The 16,536-nt window shown below is 46.7% G+C and overlaps 1 protein-coding gene across 1 annotated transcript in view; it reads right to left on the reverse strand.

Annotated features, from left to right (window-relative positions):
* The window catches only part of LOC122370902 (serine/threonine-protein kinase/endoribonuclease IRE1-like), a 134,472-nt gene that overhangs the window by 107,771 nt on the left and 10,165 nt on the right, over positions 1–16,536 (reverse strand). The window contains exon 4 of the mRNA XM_043346853.1: positions 9,699–9,868. Within this exon, the coding sequence (XP_043202788.1) occupies positions 9,699–9,868 (170 nt within the window). The remainder of the gene's footprint in view (positions 1–9,698; positions 9,869–16,536) is intronic.

A 16,536-nucleotide genomic window follows, 5' to 3' on the forward strand; every position in this document is an offset into this window, starting at 1 on the left:
GGGCGGCGCACATCAACAAAGCGACGAGAGCGACATCTATAGGCTGGTGTCAGTCAACCGCAGAGCGTGAGGGAGGGTTACACGTGTGCAGAATCAGCACTACCTGTCAGGCCAATTCGCACACAGAGTCATAGGCGGCGGAACGGGGGGGGCACCGGGGCACCGTGCCCCCCCTTGAATTCTGCAAGGGGGGCACCAATAGCAAGGTGCCCCCCTTAAATTTGATGTATTAGTACCAGGGGCGGATTCGGGAAAACTCTAAGGGGAGGTTCATGAATCGAAGTGGTGCCCCTACCTACGCCCAAAATTAAAACCTCAACGGATTTCGGCCACTTAATTTTGGTGGTGCCCTATTTTCAGTTTTTTTTTTCTTTATTTTTGGTTACCTAGTCATGTGATGACTGGTGCCCCTGCTAAGCCGCTGGTGCCCCTGGAAAGACTGTGGTACCTACCTACCCTGCCCCCTGACAAGCCTACGGTGGGCCCTGACATGACTTAGGTGCCCATGGGCCCTGACAGGCCCGTGGTGCCCCTGACAGGCCTGTGGTGTCCTTGCTAGGCCTGTGGTGTCCCTGGGCCTTGGCAGGTTTGTGGTGCCCCTGTTAGAACGTAGGTGCCCTTGACAGGTTTGTGGTGCCTCTGACAATCCTAAATTGCCAACGACAGGCTTGTGGTGCCCTTGACAGGCCCATGGTGCCCTTGCGAAGCCGGTGGTTCCCCTGCGAAGCCGATAGTGTCCCTGACAGGCCTCTGGTGCCCCTGGCAGGTCTGTGGTGCCCCTGGAAGACCTGTAGTGCTTTTGCTAGGCCGATGGTGCTCCTGACAGGCCTGTGGTGCCCCTGCTAGGCCTTTGGCACCCCTGACGGGCCTGTGGTGCCCCTGTCGGCTGTCAGGCCTGTGGTGCTCCTGGCAGGCATGTGGTGACCCCAGGCCCTAAGTCATGACACATGTGACCTCCACCCTGGGATTCGCCACTGATTAGTACTGCGATGGCTTCTTGGGAATTATACATGTAGGATAAATGGAATTTATCAAACGACAATAAGGAAGAGACAAACACATAGGTACTTGAAGATCAGCTTAAAGTTAACCACACATACGGGCAGGGGTGTAATTTTCCTAAAATGATTGTGGGTGCCCAGCTCTAGGGGCGCCCGGCGCCAGACCGTTTTGGGGCGCGATAGATATTTTTTATGTGGGAGCCTAAATTAACACCGAATTCGATAACATTGCTAGCCGAATGGCGCTTCAAGTGACGTGTCTGACTAAGCAAATACACGCTTAAAAGTGGAAACTGACCGGAAGGACGTAAAAAATATGTAGAGAGGCGCCATCCAGTAGGAGGGGCACCAAATGTGGAGGCGCCGGACGGTTACGACTTACGAGGGCGCCGTGAGACGATGAAAAGGGCGCCATTCTCTTAGGAGGGCGCCGAGTGATTGAAAACGCTATGTGGTCCGGGGGCGCTAAGAGGCCAGAAGGGCGCCGCACAGTCATTAGTGCTACGTTGGTGGGGACGTGGGGGCGCCAGATGGTTACGAGGGCGCCTTGAGATCATGAAAAGGGCGCCATTCTCGTAAAAGGGTGCCGAGTGATTGAAAACGCTATATGTGGTTCAGGGGCGCTGAGAGGCCAGAAGGGCGCCGAATAGTCGAGGGATGCACGGTGAACAGAGACCTAAGGACGCGAGACGGTCAGGAGGGCGCCGTTAGACCATGAGAATGGCGCGGTGCTGTCAAAAGTGCGCCATTCTCCCAGAAGGGCGCCGAGTGATTAAAAACGCTATCCATGAACGCGAGACGGTCAGGAGGACGCCGTTAGAGCATGCGAAGGGCACCGTGCTCTCGAAAGGACGCTTGCAGCCTTGTAAAAGAATTGTGGGTGCTTTTTCATCATTGTGGGGGCATAATTCAGGATTGTGGGTGCATATGCCCCCACAAAGAGATATAAAATTAGGTACACCCCTGCATACGGGGGTGAACTGCCATTTTCGTTTAGTAAAAAAAAAAAAAAATAAAAGAAATCATCGTGTCAGGGCTGTGACGAAAAATAAGTGGCCTAAATCCGATGAGAAAACAGGATTTGGGGGTACCCTAGGTTTGGCTCCTTGAGCCATGGTGCCCCCCCTTGTCTCAAATCGTTCCGCCGCCTATGCACAGAGTAGCGCAGCCGCGGGACCGCTCCATCAGCGATAACAGCGCCACCTACAAAATCCGGAGTCACATGTTGGACCAGCTCGCAGACTGAGCGCCAGGTCGCGAGCGGGTTTAGCTCAGCTGCGACAACGGCGTCCGCCGCAGACAGGTTCAGCGCCACCTGTTGTTCCGACTTGTAGCTAGAAGTTGCCTTCAGTCACTGCAGCACAAACAGGTTGACACTGGAGAACAGAGCCGACCTGCAGATAAAGTTGCCTTCAGTCGCTGCAGACCTCACGGTGTCACAGGCAAACAGTCCTTAGCCATGAGTGAGAGGCCTTAATCAGGGCGGTCAACACTAGACTGACATGGCGCACAGTCTCTGACGAACAGTGCAGCCCGCTGAGGTAGATACTATCCAGGGGGGCGACACGGCTATTCGCGCAATGTATTAATTTATGGGCCGCGCGGGGCCTCGCGATGACGCGACTGGAGGCAACTGCTCAGCGCGCTAGGATACTTCTGGCGGGGCGGGGCGCTGAACGGTGTGCAATGAATGGGTTATGGTCGGGCCGACAGAGATGAGGTATTGAATTTGAATTGACATCAGCAATCGGGTGGGGTAGGAGAACGTTCCTAATCGAGCTTGGGTTGGGGAAAGCCGAAAATATCGCGATCGGCTCATAGCTCAGACAGGGCCGGGTGCCGTACCATGTGCTGTATACATATTTAGGCGGGCAGACAGAGATGAGTTATTGGATTTAAATTCACCTTACCATCGGTTTCTGGTGGGGTTTGAAAATGGTTTTAGTCAAGCTCGGAGTGGGGCAACCCACTGGCGGATCCAGGGGAAGGCATTTGGGGCAAACGTCTTCCCCCACATTGGCAGCGCCCGAAATCGCTTTTCGAGAATCAAAGAAAACTTCACAACTTTTCTGAGGAAATGTTGGTTAATCACACTGCACAGCAGTGCGCAAGGAATCGAAATCAGAGTTTTTTTTTAAAATTAATTCCGAGAAACCTTTTTGGGGTAAGCCCCCGCAGTGTCCAAGACCGCTTCCTGGATCCGCCAGTTGTGAATAAGTCACGGTCGATACCGAGCTTCGGCGGGACCAGGCGCTGTATACGTTGTTCTTTCAATGAAGAGGTGGACAGAACAGACACCTAGCCCCACATCCTACTGCTATGCCCGTGCTTCTGTGGGTGAAGCACTAAAGCATCACGGAATCCCACAGGACCTGCGAGTCGACGAGGTGGGCCGCTTTGGCCGCCGGGTACTGCAGCTCCCTGGAGTTGCCGACCGATGGCAAAACAACAGCTCCGGCGGTGCCCCTATGGGCCGTAGTAATTAGCGAATTCCTGTAATGTAGAGATCATATCCTCAATATTCTCCATTACCATTTTATATTCCTAAACAGTATGACAGAACAATTATGCTTGCCTACGTTCAGGCATTACCTCTGATGGTCATACGTCCAGTACAACATGTGTTGTCTGTCAAACAACAATCGACGACGGGATCTCTTCTCATTATCTCTTAAGCCATCGGTTGTCAATTCACCCACCCCGTTTCCCTAAAAATAGACGGTCAGATTCGGCCTGGGTCCTTACGACCCCTCTAGATTCGCCAGAGACGGGATCGGATCGCCGTTATTGCACCCGTCTTAGTGTCTTTAATACTATGACAGCTTCGACCACGGACTTCGGACGGGGTGATCGTTCCACGAATGTACGAACCATCCAGGCCTTGAGTGCATCGAGGTTTAAAAGAATGCAGTCTGTAGATCAATAAACATAAGAATGGTGGTATACAACCACATTAAAATATCTCCCCGGCTCCCGCAACGTTCCAACGCCCCTCCGTTATGCATTCGCCTTGTGTGTCCGCCGAGCCGGCTTGCCTCCAATGACGTCATCGGCCGGCCGGCGGCGTTCAAGGTCAAACGGCTGGTGTCCTTACCTGGAGTTCTAATCACTCCTTTCGCTGCACGGGCGAAGCATCTCCGCGGGCGGCCCGGAGACCAGGCGACCAGTCAGTCGTAGCGGAACTATTCTTGAGTGCAACAACACCAGTGACGTCGGTCTTCGCAGGAAACTCTAGATAAAGCGCATCCAGGCAGGTGACGCCGTGAACTGGTGCGGCTGGCCGCCGCCAGCGCAGCATACCGCATGGTCTTCAGACCTCCCCACTCTTCCACCGAACCGACCGTAGGCCCACGATCCTGTTCCCTCCTCCGACCTCTGCAGAGCATTTGCCGCTCCCCGGCCGCTACCCCCTGCAGCCGAAACCACCGCCAGAGAGCGGATTTTGTGCCAAATTTGTTCCCATTTCAATAAATCGGTAATTACTGGGGCGATTACGCTGAAACTTGGCATACAGGTAGGCACCCACCAGGCAATGCATTCCCATGTGTTGCGGTTAGGGTGCTACTGCACGTGCGCACGTGCAGGGGGTGTTTCCAGATCTCAAGAACGACTGGGCCGATTGCGCTCAAATTTGGTACACGGTTGGGAACTGGTTAGTAGGGTGCCGTGCAAAAGTCATTTTGGACCCCGTTTGCACGTGCGCACGTGCAGGATGCCGCTTCCAGATCTCAGAAACGGCTGGGCCGATTGCGTTCAAATTTGGCACACCGCTAGCGACCGGTTAGAAGGGTGCTTTGCACAAGCCCGTTGGAAGTACCCTCTCACCCTTCCGCACGTGCAGGGCTCACTATCTCGCTCGCTCGTTCTTCGCCCAAAAGGCGTTCTACTGGTTATTGCATCCATGCACTTGAGTTCTGGGGTCCAACTGTCCTATATTTCGAAATCCCGGTCAACCATCAAAACATCGGTATTGATCGCGTGAGGATGATGCGAGGGAGCTCCACATTTCACAACAACATGTTACGAAGGCACCAAAACTACTTCCTAAATGTTCATATGGTTGCTAAATTCGAATTCAGCTAAAAAAAAACTGGCCTAGAAACATGTAAAACTCGAAAAAAGTGAACCGAGGTCATCAAAGGTCAATGACTTGACCTGACCTTCAGGTTACCTTGACAAACACCCTAATGCATGGGGGCAACATCATATCGCATGTTTGAATGTTTAAAACCACGAAAAGACTGCAAACGCGCGGCTAATGCGAGCCGACATACGCCGAATCGCGACTTCGGCCAAACATGGTCTCGAAAAGTACGTCACAGGTCAAAGGTTATTTGGGTCAGGGTCATTACATTTTAACCCGCGCCCTGATGGGGTCTGCCGAGCAACGCAGTCCTGTGGGGGGGCCATTTTGGCCCCCCCCCCCTAAGATCTCGAGAACCACGCAACATAGCGACAAGCGGTAAACGGCGTTGCATAGCCCCAACGGGGAACTAACTTGTGACCCAATTTCATTAACCTCGGTCAAACCGATGACGTCACAGGTCAGGTCAAAGGCCGAATTTTCACCGTTTACAGGCATTTCAAGAAATGCGTTGTAAAATCGAGTGAAAAGCATTTCATTGAAAATCATCGATGGGGAAATGTTCTTCACACACATATTTTGCTATTTGAGGTCACTGATACCAGGTCAGGTCACAGAGGTCAGGTCACTGGGGAATCACAATATGAAAGTGTCGTGTGGTGCATGTTTTATGGTCCATTTTATATGACAAATGCGATTATGTGAGTCAGGCAGACTTTTGGGCCAGCTTAGGTCACGTTTTGGTCAAGGTCAGGTCAAGGTCAGGTCAAGGTCAGGTCAAGGTCAGGTCAAGGTCAGGTCAAGGTCAGGTCAAGGTCAGGTCAAGGTCAGGTCAAGGTCAGGTCAAGGTCAGGTCAAATTAGGTCAAATTTCAAAGTTGATATTTTTGCATAAAATGGGTATCGATTCGATGCAGCTCGTCACGGGAAGTTCAATGGTGGTCTCTGTTTTGCGCTACGAGGTCTAAAATTGCTAAAAATTGAGTTCAAAAATTTGGCGTCATCAATTTTTAAGTTTTTTTCGCTATAACTTGGCCAAAAAAAGAGGTATTGATCTCAAATTTGGTATGTATATCGAAGAGCGCAGGGACTATCACATATATTCCGGTTTTTCGAAATTCGAAAAAAAAGTTTGGAAATTTTTTGAGTTTTTTTTTCTAAAAAAAATCATTTTTTTTATTTTTGGGGTCAAAATCCAAAAATATCGAAAATCCGAGATGGCAGTTTTATAATAAGCGCCGTCTTTTCTCTACACAACCACATAAAGAACTTTAAAATTGCTTGTTAACTGTAGAATTGGTGAGCGTTTTAACCCTCGCCCTAGCAGGGGGGTCGATGCGACCCCCCCCTAAGGTATTTCGAAGATAGCGTAAAAACGGCTGCGCGCAGCGCCGCCAAATTTGGCACAGCCTATGGGGCAACCTTTTTACATATGACCTGAACATTTCAGGTCCGAGTGACATAGGGTCAGGTCACCAGGTCAGAAAAACCGGTAAAAGGTCATGGTCAAATTTCAATTTTCTTTTTGCACCTGTCCAACTCACAGTTTTGGACTGATTTCCTTCACACTTTCAGGATAAGCTAAGTTCACCGAGTTTTATAACATATAGTTCGGGTTTTTTGAGGTCACTGACCTGAGGTCAGTTAGAGGTCATTACGTCGTAATGTTAAGCCTATGGGAAAATACTAAATTCGGAAAATACTGGAGATATCCACTTCGTTCCATCACTTTTGTGCATTGAAACCACAGTACTTAACAGCAGGTCACTTGGTGCTTCTTTGTTTGGTGTACTTATCCATGGGTCAGGTCAAATGAGGTCAACTGAGGTCAAATGATGTTTTTGCCAATAACTTGGCACATAATGACGCTAGAGCTTAAAAAAATGGTATCATTGTGTTCCTGGTGATCAGCCGAATCGAATGCTATGCGATATGATGCAATTTGGTTAATTTGAACTTATTTTATAAACTTAAGTTTACTTAAAATTTAAGAAAAACTTTAAGTACACTAAAGCAAGCCAAAAAGTATATCATTCGACGCGCCTTGACGTGCTGAGTTCACTGGTGCTTTTCGTTTTGCTCTATCTTAATTAGATCAAAAGTTATAAGCGGAAAACTTTTGACCTGTTTTTAGCGAAATTTTTACATTTATACCCCCTCAAAACCCCCCTAAATATTGACCTAGAGCAACCAAACTTGCACAGGGGCGAGAACTCCAGGGGGCACACCTACCTACCAAATTTAGTGTTTCTAGGTGCCATAGGAGCCAATCGCGAGGGGGGGTCGCATCGATCCCCCCCTGCCAGGCCGTGTTATGAAAAATGCCCTGCCAGGGCGAGGGTTAAGATGTCATGTTTTTTGCTCATTTTTACTCGAACATGACCTCAGTTTGACCTCAATAACTCCTGACCTGAGGTGACCTGTGACTTGAAATTTTGTATGAAGGTGTCAAATTGATGCCCGGTAAGGTACCCAAAATTTGGCGGCGCTGCGCGCCGCCGTTTTCTCACTATTTAAGAAAAACCACAGGGGGGGCAAAATGGCCCCCATCAGGGCGCGGGTTAACCCTCGCCCGCACATGGTGGGATGGTTGCCCCCCCCAGGTAGTCTTTCTGCTCTGCACTCAACATTTTAAAAGCTAGAAGGCTGATTTTTCGTATAGCTGCTCCTCTATCCTTTCTTAATCTTCACTAAAAATTTCAGGTTTCTGTGACTTTTGGTTTCGGAGATATGACCTTGTTTTTCAGGTCATGTCATGACCCAAATGGCCAATTCTCGACATCTTGCGTTGGCTATGATATCTGGCTACAACTTGTTAGAATATATATTATGAGTATGTGTTCTATCACATAGGTATATTCTTTTTTCTCTTCGAGAAGTAAAAAAAAAAAATATGGAAAGAAAGATAAAAATATAAAGTTTTGAAATGTAATACATTAAATTTTCAAAATTTGAAAAAATTGTGAAAATCAGAGAAAGCAGTTTGATAGGACAGTGTATTCTGAGTCCTCTCATGCATATAAATTGGATATAGCTAAAAAAAGAGCTTTTGAGAGCAATTGCTGTAGTTCAATGTTTTGCGTCGAAATCGGCAGAACATGACGTCACTCTGACGTCATTTCCAGCCGACCTAGGGTAGCTACGAAATTCATATTTTGACGCAAGGTGTCAAATTGATACAGCCAAAGGTACTGAAAGTTTTGCGTCGTCACGTCCAGCGGTTTAGAATTTATTAACCCGGCCGGGCCCGGGGGGTAATCCCAACCACCGCAGCCCGGGGGGGGGGGCGTTTTTCGCCCCCCCCCCTGTCTAACTCCGTAAATAAGAGAGCTTTGGAAACAAAAGCGATACCAAACGAAAGGTCCTTACGAGACCATTCTATTGCACCTAAATTTTTTGACCTCAGGTCAATTTTCAAGGTCAGAGGTCAAGGTCAAAGGCCAAAACCGGCACATGTGTAGTGATCTCATAGTAAGCCTTCTAGAGGACGGCAGGCTGCATCAAACCGGCAAAATTGGGTGTCAAACGAAAGAAGAGAATCTGAGGATTCTGAAAATGTGCTCTAAATCAAAGGTCAAGGTCAAGGTCACGCTCAAAATTGACCTCAAACTTGGCACTTTTCGCACATCTTGCGTGCTAACTTCCAAGATGTTTTGAAATGTTTTGAGGCTTATCAGTTCCCTATTTGTGGTTCATCTTACGATACAAGGCTGCTCAAAGGTCAATGTCACAGAAGAGTATCCCTGCTAGAGGCTATTTCACTTATTAAGTTAGTAATAATAAATAAGACAATTTTGCCATCCGTAAGCTCTAAATGAAGGCTTAGAGGAAAATAGATGCCAGATTCGTGATCAGCGGGTACAAATCCATCATAAACGACCTTTCATGTGTCAAGGTCAACCAGAGGTCATTCGAGGTCACATGGGGTCAACATGAAACTTGACCTTTTCCGAACAAAATATATATCATTCGACGCGGCTTGACAAGGCGAATGCGATGGTACCACTGCCGTAGCTCTAGGTCCATTTTTGTCGAAGTTATTTGCGAAAAACTAAAACCAGATTTCGGGGTCGTTGACCTGACTTCTGACCTCAGGTCACCAAAACTATTTTTCTATTTTTCTCTAGGTCAAACGCTACACAGCCGTGCTCGTAGTTTGTCTTTATCTCTAAAACTCTATTTTTAGCAGCTATTTGAAGTTTGCGTCTGTGACGCCGAAGTTTGCCGTGCAGGGGTCTAGAAAAATGGATCTTGTGACGTCATCAAGGGGGCTAGATCCAAATTTTTTACTTCAGAAGATGTCAAATTGATGGGAGAAAAGGTACTGAAAGTTTCGTTTTCCTATCCCTAAGCGTTCGGGAGTTATCGCAAATATTCGCCAGGGGGGACGAAAAACGCCCCCCGGGCCCGCGAGGGTTAAACAAAAAAAAACGAGAGGGGCTATGAATAGCCCCCCCCCCCTCCCCAGTGGGGCGCGGGTTAACAGTTAACACAAGGGTACTGAAAGTTGCGTCGTGATCGGCCGCTTTTCGCTCGGGCTATTCGCAAAAAAAAAAACGAGGGGAATGGGTCCATCCGACCCGCTACAAGTGCGAGGGTTATGATGCCACTTACTGATAGTCTGGCCGTGTAGCCATTCAAGTGCAATGGACGAGTCTCGGAGGATGGCCATTTCATCAACCTCTGAAGTGTGCTGCTTTCTTTCCACGTAGTCGTCCACTGTGCCGACTGCTAGCTCCATAGCGATGAAGTAGAAGCTTTTTGACTTTTCCACGTGGTAGTACCTGGTAAATAAAAAAGAAAATAACGTTAACAACAGCTATTGTAGATTTCACACTTGAGCGTTTCCTATGTGCAGGCGGGTCCGCGTCAAAACAGCTAGTGACAATTGAGCTATTGACTTTTGCTAAGTTTTGACCTAGTACAAAATTCGCAACAGAAAGCGAAAGGCAACCAATGCTGAGGTCTTTCCACGTAGTCGTCCACTGTGCCGACTGCTAGCTCCATAGCGATGAAGTAAAATATTTTTGACTTTTCCACGTGGTAGTACCTTGTACAGGGTGTCCCAAAAGTGTTTTAACACTTTTTAACATCAAATAAAATCTATATAAGTGTACTGAGGCCGTTTATTTGCACCTCACAAGATCCGCCGTTCAATTTAGCATACAATCAAACACAAAAGGACATGTTTTCCAAACGAGCACTAGAGCCAATTAACGAAAATGTGCGAAGATGTCAATTTTAGCCACACCGAAAGCTCAGTTAGGCTGGGCGCCGGGTCTCAGATCATTTGGGCCGTATTCCAATATAAATCGGAAATTTGCACGGGTTTTTAATTGGGTTAGTCTTAACCATGTCTCGTCATCCTAGTAACCAGGAAAGTGGCATTTGTGGTGCCAGTTTCGGGTACATTTTAAAGAGTGCTTGATGACGCCCAGTGTTGCGAAACAGGGCCTCTGATCTGCTTTTAAGCATTTTCTTCTCGGTAATACGCATGTTTTCTGGGAAACGGCTAGCCGCTGCAATAAGTGATCTTCACGGGTGACTTTTTTTAACTGTTAAAAAGTAAACGTCAATGGTGGTCCTTAAATCGAAAAATCACGTGCAAAACATTAATGCACGTGATAAATAAAACTGGGACATTTTGCATGGTGTTATGATTTGTCCCTTTTAAAGGCACTATCCCACCTTTAATTCCACTATCCCACCTTTACTTGTAAGAAAGGTAAACCGCGCCTTGGGCATGTACTTGAGGTCGCTTCAGAGTTATCGAGCTCCCGCCGGCCGTAGGCTACCGCCAGGACCTATAATGACAGGTTTCAATGCCCACATTCGTGCAATCATGGAATTCGGTTGCGTGATATGGGGCGGAGCAGCAAAAACTCATATTGCGAGATTGGAGCGTATCCAACACAAGTTCCTGATGTGGTTGGGCAGGCATTCAAACAGTCCATGTGCTTCTCTTGACTATACTGATCTGCTTCGTCATTTTGGTGTCTTGCGAATTGACCAGCGGCTTGTTCTGAATGACTTGAACTTCGTGCAGAACGTGTTCACCGGCAGGATCGACTCCGGTGACATTCTTGCGATGTTTTCACTCGCTGTACCATCGCGAACTCGTTCCAAGCCTGTGCTGTATGTGCCTGCAGCAAGGGTTGACACAATCAGAAACGGTTTGTTCTGTCGCTTGCCACGAGCTGTGAACAGTCTATGTGAGAAACGGCCCACTGCTGACCTGTTCGGATCCCGGGCGGCGTTTAGAAGTCAGGTGAAGGCATTCGTATCGAGTCTGTAACCTTATTTATACATGTGTTAGTTAGACATAGGTAGGTGTGTGAAAATGTGGCGTATATTTATGCTTGTGACTCCGTCTGTAAATGGGGTGCACCTGTGGACGGTATATTTCAATACACAATACACAATACACAATTAATATGGGGTTTGAGTTGAGATAGCCAAGTTTGCGGCGAGGTTCAGAAACCACTATCTATCTAGGTTGCAACCCCCGCGGCCTCTTGGTTTTGAGGAAATTCGTTCCCTTCATTTGAAAATGGGCCTTGCGCAAGGCCCTATCTTCAACATGGAGCGACCGTTAGTGTGACGTCACCTCGTTTAGTCATTCTGATTTAAATGGGTTTGTTCGTTGAAAAATCGCTTAAAACTTGGTCTGAACTTTGTTGTGGTGCCTACAGAGTAAAAAGAATCAGCTTTATGGCAGTAATGAGGCCTGGGGAAGGAGGTAATTTTGGGCTGTGACGTCACATATTTGAAAGTTTGTGTTTGGAATATGGGAAGCCTAAGATGTTTAATGAAAAATAAATGCCAGAACCGTGTTCCTGGTCATCCAATCTATAAAGTCGGGCACAATTTAACCCTATTAGTGGCAGTTGTTTTCATCCATCCCTCAGGTTTTTCGGGAATATCTCCGAAACCGCTGAAGCTACGATGCTGAAATTTTCTGACTTTTCCTAAAACTAAATTAAGCACATTCCCTGAAAATTTCAAGTTCATAACTTTACCAGGGGCGGCTCCAGAGCACTGGGAATTGGGGGGTCCTATTCGTGAAGCGAGTCATTTGGGCGAAGATCACGATGCTGCACCAGTTTTACGAACAGTGAATGAAAGGAATCATGTGATAACATATACAGTTATTGTGTAACCTCTTTTGACACGTTTTTGCTGTAATAGGCGGATCCAGGCGTCCAAAAAGGGGAATTATGTTTTACCTCCCAACATAGGTGCCCTTACACCGCCTATGAATGACCAATACAATTGTAGTCGTTCTCTCATAAGAAAATTGTAACATAACAAGACCATTACCACCCTTTTTAGAAACAGTACCAACAAAAACCTTATTTACTATATCTTTTGTGTGCCCCCAATCTCAATGATCTGTATCCGCCTATGATTTTTGAAAATGCATATTTTTAGGATCCATGTGAATTCCTGGTTCATTCTCTATCGATCGGCAAAAGTTGCGTTAACCCTCGCCGGCCGAGGGGGGGGGCGGGTGCCGCCCCCCCATAGGGTTTTTTCGCGATAGCTCCGAACACGCCGGCGGTAGAGAGCTGAAACTTGGCATACCTGACCTTTGATCCAAGCCGCATCTTTTGACACCAACCGCATTTTTGGGTCAGTTCAGGTCACTGACCTATGACGTCATAAGTGAACCTCTGCACGGTCTTCAGATGTCGCAACTTCGCAACGCCCTCACTGCCAGAGGAGATGTCACAGGGAAATGAAACTTGCAGGATCTAGTATCCATTATGAGTCTCACAAATTGTATATCTCGGATTTTTCCTAAAGGTCATATGAGGTCAGGTCATTTTCGTGACCTCACCATTATAAGTCAATGGGGAAAAATCCAAACTGCTATTCTGGCGCCGGGAACGATCTCCAACTATCTCAAGCACACAGAATCGTGATTTGATGCACTCCTTGCAAGGTTAGATGCGTCACTTTTGCAATGTTGACCTTTCGTGACGTCATTTATGACGTCATCAAGGTCATATTAGTTCTTCGTCAATAACTCTTGATCAAATTAAGCTAGCGAGCCGGGAAAGCCACCAATGGACTCAGGAAGACCTGCCAAATCGAATGATATGCGACATAACCCCTTTCGACCAACTTCGTGACCTTAGGGTGCTGACCTGACCTTGACCTGAGGTCAACACCCCAAATTGACCTGACCCGAACAAAAAGTATATCATTCGACGCGCCTGAGTGAGGCGAACACGATGCTGCCAAAATCGCGGCTCTGCGGCCATTTTCCGCGAAGTTATTCACCAAAAACTGAACCGTACCTTTGGGCACTTGACCTGACCTCAGAGGTCACCGGTTGACCTAGGGCCTTAAAATCGGATACCAATCTCTGCGTCTCGTAACGGCGCACACGCTCGTTTTTTCCGCGACGCGCTAGCTCCACCAGGGGCGAAACGGCGAGGGGGGGTCGTACCCGCCCCCCCCCCTCGGCCGGGGCGTATGTAGAAAACCAATAGGTCCGGCGAGGGTTAAGATTGGTTCAGAAACCTGGCCGTGATAAACAGTCTAAAATGTATCTGCAATTTGCCCGTTTTTACCCCCCTCTACCCCCCTATTGACATTTTTTAATTTTTATTTTATAAAAATGTAGATCACGTTGAGCGAAATCGAATGCCGTTTGAATTTTGAAAATCGGCCCGTTAGATCTCGAGATATCAAGGGGGGTCGTAAACAGCCCCCCCCTGCCACTAATAGGGGTAGCCAGGAGCCTGCCACTAATAGGGTTAACTGGTTTTAACCCTATTAGTGGCAGGCTCCTGGCTACCCCTATTAGTGGCAGGGGGGCTGTTTACGATCCCCCCCTGATATCTCGAGATCTAACCCGCCGATTTTTAGTCGGGTCACTTTCAGGTCAAAAAAGGACAAATTTTGAAGTTAAAATGTTTCAACAGAAAAGGTGACTATTGGATGCAGTTTGAGCTCAGGAACACGATGGTGCTATTTATATTGGCGTAAGATGTCAAATACGTGCTGAAAAATTGATTTGAAAAATAAATAATTGTGATTTTTTTTCAATAATGCGTATAACTTGGGCATTTTTGAAGATATTTAGCTAAAACTTGCTAGAGTTAGTCATAATAATGCGTTCTATCACATATATTCCGTTTTTTTTTCGAAAAGTTAAAAAGTTTTTGAAAAAATGTAAAAATATAAATTTTGGATTTTATTATATTAAATTTTCCAAATTTTCAAAATTTTGAGAATCCGAGATAGCAGTTTGATAGCGCAGTCTATCCTGAGTCCTCTCATGCAAATAAATTGGATCTAGCTTAAAAACTGAGCTTTTGGGAGCGATTGCCGTGGTTCAATGTTTTGCGTCGAAATTGGCCGAACATGACGCCACTCTGACGTCATTTCCGGCCGACCTATAGTAGTTACGAAGTTCAAAGTTTGCGTTGATACGTCAAGCGGTTTGGAAGTTATTGCAGAAAAACGGGAGGGGGGCTATGAATAGCCCCCCCCCCCAGTGGGGCGCGGGTTAACCCGCGCAGCACTGGGTCTGTGTATAACACGCCCTACTGCGGGGGGGGGGCTATTCATAGCCCCCCCCCTCCTAACTCCGAAACTACTGGGCCGATCGTCAAAATTCAAACGGCTTATGATAGCCCCGGAAAAACTGTCGAGCAAAACCTAATTTCATTGACCTCGTGGTCACCGATGACGTCACAGGTCAGGTCAAAGTAAAAATTATTAGCATTTTGGCTTGTTCACATTTTGGGCTCTGGCCGCCGTCTTACAAGTCAGATCAGGCTCATTTTTGGTTTCCACACTCATGAAAAGATGCTCTAGATACCTTGAGGGTACCAAACTTGTACTTTGATTTTCAGGTCAGGGTCAGGTCATCACAGTTCACGGAAATATTATATCAGGCGTCGGTCACGTGACACGTGTTTTATGGTCCATTTAGGCCATAGATTTCGAATATGATGTCGTCTGTGTCATTCGAGGTCATTTTGAGTGGAATTTAGCTTAGGTCAGGTCACTTTCAGGTCAAAAAAAGGTCAAATTTCGAAGTTGAATTTTTTCAACAAAAAAGGTGTCTATTGGATGCAGTTTGAGCTCAGGAACACGATGGTGCCATTTATATTGGTGTACGATGTCATCTACGTACTGAAAAATTGATTTGAAAAATAAGTAATTGTGAATTTTTTTTTGCAATAATGCGTATAACTTGGCCATTTTTTAAGATATTTAGCTAAAACTTGCTAGAGTTAGTCATAATCATGCGTTCTATCACATATATTCCGTTTTTTTAAGTCAAAAGTTTGAAAAAAATAAAAATATAAATTGTGTATATTATTATAACAAATTTTTCGAATTTTTCAAAATTTTGAAAATCCGAGATAACAGTTTGATAGCGCGGTCAATTCTGAGTCCTTTCATGCAAAGAAATTGGATCTAGCTTATTAAAAACTGAGCTCTTGGGAGCGATTGCCGGGGTTCAATGTTTTGCGTCGAAATCGGACGAACATAACGTCACTCTGACGTCATTTTCGGCCGACCTATGGTAGCTACGAAGTTGAAATTTTGACACAAGGTGTCAAATTGATGCAGCCGAAGGTACTGAAAGTTTGGCGTCGATCCGTCAAGCGGTTTGGAAGTTATTGCAGAAAAACGGGAGGGGGGCTATAAATAGCTCCCCCAGTGGGGCGCGGGTTAAATGTCGTACGAAGAAGCTTATAGTCATAGATGACTTCAAACGGTTCATTAAGCGTATGTGCAGTCCTCTGAAGAAGCAGTCTCCAGGGAGGAAGAAAAGCAGCGAATCAGACACCACCATGATCGCCAGTGTCGAAATCCCGAACTGCCCTCCATAGACCACTGGTTTTGGGACGCCACTATTGCAGATATAACAAGGAAACAGTGGAAATCTCTGGCAGAGCTGAAAATGGGCGATAGGAGCCTTTTCAGTCCACCTAATGAGTCTCGGAGTCCCTGATGCTGGTTAGCACGTGCTCAGGCGGGCTGAGTCGTGTCGGCGAAAAAGGGGGTAATTTCAAGCACGAGTAAAATACACGATGGACGTTCCTTCACATCGTGTCTGCATAAAAGCAAAATGTCCCAGAATGCTCGTAATCCTAGTATATAATTCATCAATACCTATACATTTTATTTTAATGCCAGTAGACCTCCTTACTTTTTAACAAGTACAAAAAAAAATCAGCCTGTATTTGAGAGGCGCTCTTTTGGGCCTTCGCAACCTGTTTTATTGGCATTCTATGAAGTTCTGTCAACGTATCGGCGTATATTGGTCCCCAGACCATCCCCATTGCTCAGTTCCTCACTGCATGGACGGAAGACATTTAATAGCATTATTTGGTCTAAATACCACTGGATTAACCAGTGTGGTTAATGCTGGTATTTGAATACGAATTCATCATTAAAAATAGCTTATTTTTTTTCATAAAAA

This window comes from Amphibalanus amphitrite, unplaced genomic scaffold, assembly GCF_019059575.1.
Source record: "Amphibalanus amphitrite isolate SeventyFive unplaced genomic scaffold, NRLGWU_Aamphi_draft 001183F_arrow, whole genome shotgun sequence".
Taxonomy (NCBI): domain Eukaryota; kingdom Metazoa; phylum Arthropoda; class Thecostraca; order Balanomorpha; family Balanidae; genus Amphibalanus; species Amphibalanus amphitrite.